At 50.2% G+C, this 9,689-nt stretch overlaps 1 protein-coding gene across 3 annotated transcripts; it reads right to left on the bottom strand.

The window, feature by feature from the left end:
• Positions 1-466: 466 nt before the first annotated feature.
• On the bottom strand, positions 467-8,125 carry mpz (myelin protein zero). Of its 3 annotated transcripts, none has more exons than XM_049747925.2 (6): positions 7,917-8,125; positions 6,981-7,147; positions 6,441-6,654; positions 6,029-6,158; positions 5,346-5,388; positions 467-2,685 (listed from the first exon to the last, which is right to left on the bottom strand). In XM_049747925.2, the coding sequence occupies exons 1-6, from the start codon at positions 7,960-7,962 to the stop codon at positions 2,674-2,676; spliced, it is 612 nt and encodes a 203-aa protein (XP_049603882.1). In that variant the 5' UTR covers positions 7,963-8,125; the 3' UTR covers positions 467-2,673. The 3 variants fall into 3 exon arrangements, with proteins under 3 accessions (XP_049603882.1, XP_049603879.1, XP_049603881.1); XM_049747922.2 differs by having other exon boundaries at positions 467-3,235; XM_049747924.2 differs by lacking the exon at positions 467-2,685 and adding an exon at positions 3,242-3,482.
• Positions 8,126-9,689: the final 1,564 nt, after the last annotated feature.

Genomic DNA, 9,689 nt, shown 5'->3' on the forward strand with positions numbered 1-9,689 from the left:
GGTGCTGAAGAGGGCTGATTAAAAACAGTGCAAATGAAAACCTAACCTAATTTCAAAACAGGGCGTGGTTTTGTAGGCCGCACAAAGCGGATTCGTTTGGTTACTGCAAGGTAAAAAAAATTCAAATTCAGGTGGGCGGGTTCATCTGCTATTAGCGTTAGCATATTGGGAGCATACGCCAGCGGGCCCACAGGACAGATGTCGCTGGTGATCCTGCCATATTTTCACACTGCCTGCCAACGTGACATTTTGGGCTTCTTGCCTTCTGTTGCTTCTTCTGCACTTGTGTACTTTCGGCGGGCAGATGAGTCACTTTATTAGAAACGTCTGCGCGATCTACAATGTGTTGACACACGCTTTGCTATGCAGTTTTCTCACTTAAAGCTAATGCTAATTAGTGTCTGTGTTGCAATCCAGAATTTGGGAATTCTTACCTGGACTGTGCCATTAAGGAAGGCAAACAAGATGGGCTTAAATGTTTTATTCACGTTCTTTTTACAACATATTACACGATCAATTAGAGCGACAACAAGCGTTAAATTAAATAGACTGTAAAAAAAAAAAAAAACAACAGCTTGAGATGAAGCTCCAGTCAATTCAAACGCAGTAATGTTACATTGCTCCTAATACGGCTCATAAAACATACAAGGCCTTTTTAATAAGATTATAAGCATTCCCAATCATTTTCAAAAGGAACATTCAAGTCTCAGCCATCCCCAAGCTGACGTCTGCCGATCGGCCGCTTGGCTCGCCGTTTGGTTTTGGGAGGACGGGGGAGCACCTTTGAAGACCACCTTCAACCGAGACTTGGCCAAGACTGTGCATCCGCCCCCGTAGCGTTCTATTGCTAACATTGTTGCTTTGATGCTTAGCGAACCGAGTTTCACCAAGTCGCCTCGTTGGGCTTCAGAACAGGACACAACTTTTCACATTCTCACCAACAACCACATTTACTGATCGGTCGACACAAAATTCACTTGATATGTTCCTGAAGGGGCCGCCGACTCTCCCTTTCCTTTTTCTGCTATTCGTGGCGGGCGGTACGGCATCCTGCCCAAAGTTGCCGAGGAAATGGCGCTCTGAGCTTGACTGAGCTGTTAAAAAGTGTAATCAGGTGCCACGAGTCGTAGGAATCCAGTCAAATCTCAACGCTGCCTCTAACAAGTTCCCGTTTTCAAAAAAAGATAGGCTTGTCCTTCACAAAATTGTCCTATTATGAATAATTTTAGACGCAGAAACAGGAGTCGTACCAGGATTCACCTGCCGAAGGATACGGAGCCAAACCCAACAAGACTTCTTGGTGAAAATGCGGCTTAGCACACGCAATCTGCCTTTGGCAGTCGGGGGCAGAGGTGCGCGTCTTGGCATTTGGACAAAAGACGAGGGAGGGTGCGGAAAAAAAGAGCGGGAAAGGCAAGGACCACATGGCTTCCCCCCCACCCCCCGAGAGAGCGAAGGGCGGGGGGGATTCTTTGAAGGGCAAGTGAAGGGAGACGAAGGAGGACGGGAGCCGCAAGTCCGATAAGACCAGGCTTAATGAGCGTAGTGGATTGTGCACGGCCGCCGGACGTCAAGAAGCGGAAGGAGATAAAAGCCAAAGACGCAATGAGGACACGGGGAAAGGAGGGATGGCAGCGAGATGTTTGGCGAAGGGAAAAAAGGACGATGGTTCTATCTTAAGGAGGTCCCGTCCGCCGCCCGCCCTCCGGCCCCTTGACGTCATCCTCGCTCGTCGGTCGCCGGCCTGCCAGGCGAAGCGGCCGAAGCCAAATCATACCCGCCCGCCACCACCCAACACCGACCCGCTAACTCCTCCGAGAAATGCGCAGCTGTTACGAGTGACGACGGCCAGAAATAGACGCCATTAAGCGCCATCAAGGGCCAGAAGAGGGCAACGTAGCGCCCCCTGCCCCTAGACAGTTTTGTCTCACAAAAATGTTCAATATAATAGTTGTCAGAAACTTTCTGCAAAATTAGGACTATTTGAAGATTTTGTTTTTCCACCAAAAACACCCCCGCCACAAACCAAGTTGTCATCAGGCTAATCATAAATAAGGTCACTTGGTTTTTGCTAAATTCTTATTATAATTAGGAATTTCCCCACCAAAAATACAATTTAATTCCTGTAAACTTTTTATCCAAAAATATTGAACATTTCGTTTAGAAATAAATATAAATGTAGTCTGATTTTTCTTTGAATGAAACTACTTCCCCTCAAATAATGACCCTCCCGAATTATACGACGACAAATTGATGTTAAAAAGGACAGGAATGATATCACTGTCTACGCTCCCCCGAGCTGGGTCACATGCTTTACGCCAGATTGAGTCATAAAAAAAAAAAAAAAAGGTTCAGGAGACTCTGGTCGGCCCGAGGGGCGTCTGGCGGGATCCTGTGGCGCCGGTTATGAGCGTCGTTAGGCCTTAAACACTTTTTTTACGCGTCGCCCGGTGAGTGCATAAAGGGACTCCGGTGAGGAAATTATTTGACACGACCGCTGACGGCAGGGGGGGGGGGGGGGGACGCAGGAGGGGGGGCTGGGGGTGCGTCTATTCCTCTTATAGACTGCCTTAAAGGAGGAGAGATAATGGGAAGTAATGACGACTAAGGGAAAAAGAGGAGGGGGGGGTGCGTCGGGCAGACTAGAGAGGTGGAGGAGGCGTCACGGAGGAGTCAGACCTTTATCTAAGAAGAGAAGAAGAAGAAGGGCGGGGTGAGAGAGAGAGTGAGAGAGAGGAGACAGTGGTTAGAAGATCATTTTGAAATATTTGCAAAAGGGAGGGTGCAGAATGCAGGATAATGCTCATGGGGGGGGTTGGGGGGGCAGCGTCAAAACAAGGCTGCTGGGACGACCACAAGTCACAGTTGGTACCGCTGCACTTGTTGATTACTGGTGGCATGCCCACGCACCCCCCACCCCATCCCCGCCCCCCTAGCGGAGGGCGAGCTGCCGGGCGAGCCGTGAAAGGAGGCCGGGCGCTTTGGAGGCGCCGCCCGGGCCTTCCTGGCCGTTCTTGCGGGTCAGCTCCAGATCGATGGTCATCAGCACCCGGCCGGCGGCGTCCTCCACTGCCGCCGCATCCCTTCCGCCACCCGCCCCCCACCCGGGCTGGAGCAGCTGCCCAAAGAGCGCGCCCCAGCCCCGCCCCGTATCCTATTTGCGCTCCTTGCGGGACTCCTGCTTCTTCTTCTCCGAGGCCTTCTGCTTGGCGGGGTCGGCCGCTGGCGCAGGGGCCTGTGGGGGAGCAGGGACAGAGAGGGGGGAGGGGGCAGAACGGGGGTGGAGAGTCACTCGAGGAGGAAAGGAGTGCCAGGGAGAAGGAGGGCATGGGTGGGGAGGGGAGCACTTTTAGAGGGATGAGTGACACTGCGGTGAAGGGGAGAGAAAAAACATTATAAACAAGAAGAGAGGAAGAGAGGTGAGAAAGAGAAACGTCCTTTTAAGTGCGGGGGGAGAGAGTGAGGGGGGGCGGTGTCCACAGCTGGAGGGGCGGGGGGAGGGACAAAAGAGGTAACCATGCATTAGGACAGGACAGTGACAGGTGGGCTCCACACACCTGTGCAACAATTCATTAACAACACACACGCGCACACACACACATGCACAATAAAACTATTCATGCAAGGCTACAATTTTTGGGGACTGCCGGTTGTTGACTTTGGTGTCATGCTTTCAGACGCGCGATGTCAAAACGCCGGAATGTGCAATGTGAAGCTTTCTCACTGTGAGCACTTTGAAAGACGGGACCACTGGCGGGTGGCCATGCAAGAGAATTTAAAACACAAGCATCGCACGCAGGTGGTCTCTCATCAACCGCACGCTGAGCACTTCTAATTTGACTCTGATCATCAGCGCAAAGACCAAGAAGAGGAAGCGGAGGATGTGTGTGCTGTCGCATCCGGAACGGCCGTCCGTCCGTCCAGAGCTATCTGGCCCCTCCCACCAGGCTAAAATGGACGACGGCAGGGAAGAGGGGAGAGGATCTAAGGCTCAGGGAGGAGGGAGACGAAGAGTGAGGTCGAGTGATTTCCTGTCCGAGCGCATCACATGACCCTGAAGGAGAAAAGAAGTAGGGGGAAGGATGGACAGACGGTCCTCCAGGCCTGCGGGGGGAGTCAAAGGTGAAGAGGGAGGAAGAGGGAGGAAGAGGCGCTCCAATCGATACAAAGCGCCTGCCGCAATTATCATTCCGCAACTCAGTGTGTAAGCGTGTGCGTGTGCCTGTGGGAGACTGCATGTGTGCATGTGAATGCGGGCTCGTGTGTGTGTTTGTGTGTGAATGCATGTACGTATGTGTGTGTATGTGTGCAATGGCATGTGTCTGCGCTTGAGTGTCACAGGGTGCCGTGCGTGTGTGTGTGTGCTTGCATATATGAATAAATAACTAAATAAAACAGGAAGGATGACATGCGTGACAGCGTCGTCACGGCAACCAAGCAAAGACCACATTGCCCTGTCTGTACTTGCACACTCACACACACACACACACACACACACACACACACACACACACACACACACACACACACACACACACACACACACACACAGTGAGTGCCCCGTGGCACTGGAGAGTAACCTGACAATCATCTGACAGCAAAAAGAAGTAAAAAAGAAGAAGATGGTGAAAATGGGGGGCACAGGGGAGGCTACGGGGTTCTCGAGCGACGACAATGAACGGAAGAGGCGGCTTAGTGCCCCCTGTAGGCGAGAAGCATCATAACAAGAAGGACTTTGGTTGCGAGGAGCATTCCTGAAAGGTGGCCAAGGGCTCGTCTGGCACGCTGCCACGCTCCAAATGGCCAAACATTTCCACATAATGTCGCAATGCTCAAAATCAAGAAAGATCTTTCAAGAAAGTCGCAGGACTCAAAATCCACCGGGTTGCTTTTTGCTTTGTACAACGTTCAAAATCTCTTGAGCCACATGAGGCCAGGCAATATATCAATCGGGTTCTTTGTGTACTGTTATACTGCTGAAAAGCGATGGGTGATGTGTCCCTAAGGCCCAAAATCAATAATGGCAAATCAACAGGGATCTTTTCAGAATGTCACCACACCAAAAACAAATATTATTCTTATTATTTTTTTTTTTATATAGAATCATAACACTCAAAATCAATCGGGTTCATAATGCGATGACACTTGAAACCGTTCAGCTTCCTTTCATATTATTGTGCACAAAATCAATGGATTTGATAATGCCACCTCAGTCAAACTCAATGAGGGTATTTTCAAAATAAGAGAGATGCTCGCTCGCTCGTTTTATTTTGAGTGGCGGCGTGCGATAGGGCGAGGGGCAGGAAGAGGAGGAGCCAGAGAAGAAGAAAAAAAGGTCAACTTGCCTGTCTCTGCTGTGATCCCTCCTTCTTTTTCTTGCCGTGTTTGCTGGAGGACAAAAGACAAAACAAATAGAAGTCAGGATGTCTTCCTGGCGCTGCCGCGCAAATCTACCGGCGGGATGACGGACACCCCGCTATCGCACCCTTACGCTGGATTATCCGGCGGATTACATGCACATGAAGATTACAATCAGGCTAAATCACTTGACGTGCGTGCAGGGGCGGCGCTAAGGGCTTGGCAGTGGGGGGGTGGCATTGTTTTGAAGCGTCTCCAAATTAATGGGGTTCCTATCATACGGTCATGGCACTCAAAACAAATCAAATTCTTGCTGTGACATCACTCCAAGACAGGAATAATTGGAAAAACTTTGCTGCATACACCCTGGAGCTCGCAGCCCAGATAGACAGACACTCAGAGACAGTGGGCTTCTATTGATAGTGTCACCAGACTCAAAATCAGGACCATTCTTGTCATGACACCACCATGAAAAAAAGATAAGAATCAGTTTGAAAATAAGGTTGACGTCCTTTAAAGCCAAGAGGCAAAAAGAACAGTGCTAGCTAGCTAACTAGCTAGCGCCGACTAGGCCAGGCAGGTGTCGGTGCCGGGCAGGGGTTCGGGCTTGGGGCGCAGCCCGAGGCAGCCGGCTGGGAGCCGCAGCGCCGGCTCGGGGCCCCGCACTGACCTGACGCTGAGGCTGAAGACACGGCGCGCCACCAGGAAGCGCATCAGGTAGTAGATGACCACAATCAGCAGCAGCAGGCCCAGGACGGCGCCCACGATGGAACCCGTGATCACGCCCGCCTGGATGGGCACTGAAATGAAAAGTGGTAGTAAATTGGTGAAAATAAAACTAATTGTAAAAAAAAGTGAAGGTAAGTCAAAGAGTTGCAAACTTGTGGTGGAGAAGAGAAGGTCAACAGCTAAAGCAAACGATAAGAATCTTGGCAAGGAGTCATGCATTATTCATGCGGCACTTAATGGATCAATGACGGCAGCACACCGCGCTAGTCGTCAGCACGTCTGCCGCGATTTTTTTTTTTTTAATCAATTCTACAATAAAAATGCAAATATACAATTTTTCCAAATATTCTGACCTTTCTCAAAGACCAGCAGGCGCACGCTGGAGGGCCGTCCGCCGATGTCGGGCGGGTTCTTGGCGTCGCAGGTGAAGGTCCCGTTGTCGCTGGACTCCAAATTCTTGAGCAGGATGGAGCCATCGCGGCGGCTTGGGTCCCCCACAAACTCCAGCCGGTCCCTGAAGGGACCCTTGTTGTCCACGTAGGCCATCCCGCCCGTGTAGTGGAAGATCTGAAAATGGGTGTCTCACTTAGGGACCAGCTCAACATCCTTCCAGAAACCAAATGACGCCTCATTCAAAATTGCACCGCCAAAGGAGAAGAAACATGAACGAAGGCAGGGAGATCATTTGAAAAGAGGATGGCTTGGGGGGAGATGAAAACCCAGATTAGAAGAGCGACGGGAGAGGGCGATAAGTGGATGATGGCAAAATGAAAAAAAGATTGCCTGCTAATGCAGGCAAAGGGCAAACGTGTTGCTCTCGCACATTATAAGTGCCACCTTCAAGTTTATCAGCACGTCTGCTTTTCATTGATTGCCGCTGAATTTGCATTTACCGAGACGCTGTCCCTGGCCCCGTCGGGCCTGTAGGTCCAGGAGAAGGTGACATCCTCGGAGGTCCAGCGCCAGGAGAAGAAGGAGCAGGAGAGCCGCACCTCGCTGCCCAGCAGTGCGTGACGCTCCCAGCCCGTGTAAATCACGATGGCCTGGGACGGCTCAGGCACTGCACGCAGGGAAATTGCCAAAACACATTTTGAGCCGTTCCCACTGGGACGTGCAAGTAAATTTCACAGATCTTTCCACTTCTGAACCCGCAGCTTCACAGGACCTTTATGTGTTTGGAAACAACATTTTCTAAACATGGTAGCGGAGCCCCCACAAAAAAATTGAAATATTGTGTGCATGATCATCCCAATCACGCATAATGTGGTGAGAAAATATTGAATGTGTCACCAGTCGTGCGCGGATGATGATTGATGCTAATTGGCTTTCAGGCCCTAAATCAATATTTGACTGGCTGGGAAAATAGGACGCTGTCAAAATTAAACAACGAGGCCACGGAGTAACGTCTTCATAAAAAACGGAGTCGATGAAGCCTCCGCTAAGACGCGAGATGCCGATTAAGAGGGAGACGATCGGTCACATCGTGTCATGTTTACCGGTGGGAGGAGCTACATCATTTGAACATGCACTATGATTATTAGATGATTAAAGCATTGGTGGCGAGCGACCATGCAGCAAACATTCAGTCTCATTCAGAAAGAAAATGCTTGCCTTACAAATGACAGCAAAAAAAAAAAAAATTCTCACATTGGGCTTTTTTTCAAAAACATTAGATTAAAAATCTGAATAAAAATATTAATAGCTCCTTCCATTTTTCTTTTCATTGAAAAGAACATTGGTTGTTCTTCCCTACATTAAAATATACAATGCTGACGGAGTTGTTTTTCTATATATGTGATGTGGGTGAGTCCGTTTTTTGTTTTTTTTACCTGCGGCCAGGACAAGGAGAGACGCCAGCGCCACCAGGGTCAGCATGATGCCAAGTGTAGACTTTCCACCGACACGGAGGACACAAAAGCGACGGACGGGTCTCGGTGGCGTAAGAGTCCCACTCTGCGGGAGAGTGTGTGAAGGTGAAGACGACGAGCGAGGACGGAGGGAGCCGAGAGGCACTGGCCAGCAACGGGAGGCCCGATGGTGCGAGGAGTCTTTATAGGGGGACACACCCCTGGATCGGGCTGGCCCTGGGGATCCTCCTCCCCCTCCCTCAACTTCTAGAGGGCCACACAGATGCTGACGTTTTTTTTTTCTTTCAACTTTCTTTTCCTTCCTCAAGTGGAAGACAGGAAGTTGGCACTGCGAATACTTCTTTTAAGTACGCAAGCCGAGCCGAGCGTAGAGAATCACAGACCACTTGAGACTACCTTGAGCATGCAACTTGGACTCCATAGCACCCTAACCCTTAGGCCACCTTGACTGCCATGAATCAACCTTAGACAAAACTGCAAGACATGAACTACTCTGAAGCAACCTAGACTTCCATGGACAATTTGAGACTGCCATGGAGCAGCCTCAGACCAGCCTGTACCCAGGCTTTTCCTTGTCCAAATATTCTATCATGGTTTTGGACTTGGATCATGTTGGGTTTTCATATCGCTTGCATTTTTAGCCACAATTGAGCTTCAGTAGTATATTTTGATGGGCGCTAAGGGTGGTCCAGGTCACGGCGGTTCAGTCCGCTCAGAAGTTAGAACAAAGGCTGTAAAGTCTTTGGAGTGCCTCCCGCCAGATTCCTACTGATACAATGGAGCCCGAGGGGGACGGGGCCAGGCAGGGCCTGGCCGGGCCCTCAATGGCGCTTTCTCCCACCCGGCAGGGACGCACAAAGATGCGCATTGAGCGCCCCCACGCCGGAACGTGTCGCCGCCGCTAGCCCAGAAAGTTGAAGCCAGGACAATAGGAAGCGATAGAAATGAAGGGCAATTCGGCCAGAGAACGTGGGACATCTTGTTGGCGGGTTTCAAAACGCACGTGTGTCTGTAATGTGAGCACACATGGCAGGGATTGGAAGCAATTTTTCCTCCATTTTCCCAGAGCTGCATGCAATCGTCGGGTTTGCTGTTAGTGGCACTCATTAGTCATGATGTAAACCCAAGGGACTCGTGACATGAGTGATGATGGTGGGGGGACAATGAAGACACGGAGGTCTTGATCATCACGCTGGTCCTGGCACCTCTTTTATGCTCACGGGTCCTGCCGGTGGCCATTTTGTCCACCGGTGACAAATCACCTCTTCTTCTAATAGAGTCTGCCGACGTCAAGCAAACGGACCATGTGCTACCACACCGGTCAAACTCGAAGCAAAAAAATGTGTCAGGTTGGGGCTGCTCTGAGGGGGACTGACATAAGCTGCATCGTATGCAAAACCAAGGCCTCAATGTTCCCTCTGTGATCTTGACATCATTTTACAAGATGGAGTTTGATCCTGGACAAGACAAGAACATCTTGGAGCCACTCCATGATTTGGAAACAAAAATCACAAGAGAATGTGAATAAATAAATTGGTTCTGGAAAGTGAAAGTCGCAACCTGGCCTCAAATGGATCTTTTTTGCTGTGGGGCAGACAGGTAGGCAGGCTTCCTGACTTCAATGAGCAGGGCAGCCTGTAGAGTTTAAAAAAACAGAATGAGATCCAAAAGGTTAGTGGCCAACGCTGTGAAGAAAAACACCATTGATATTGGGAAAGCAACAATGGCGGCGTG

Source organism: Syngnathus scovelli, chromosome 17 (assembly GCF_024217435.2).
Source record: "Syngnathus scovelli strain Florida chromosome 17, RoL_Ssco_1.2, whole genome shotgun sequence".
Taxonomy (NCBI): Eukaryota; Metazoa; Chordata; class Actinopteri; order Syngnathiformes; family Syngnathidae; genus Syngnathus; species Syngnathus scovelli.

Bases quoted from the DNA above. Each gene is read 5' to 3' on its own strand.
- mpz (XM_049747922.2), bottom strand. From the start codon at position 7,962: ATGCTGACCCTGGTGGCGCTGGCGTCTCTCCTTGTCCTGGCCGCAG. The intron at 7,148-7,916 runs GTAAAAAAAACA...CCCTGCGTGCAG, and splicing joins TCTCCTTGTCCTGGCCGCAG to TGCCTGAGCCGTCCCAGGCC. The intron at 6,159-6,440 runs GTCAGAATATTT...TTTTCATTTCAG, and splicing joins CCTGCTGGTCTTTGAGAAAG to TGCCCATCCAGGCGGGCGTG.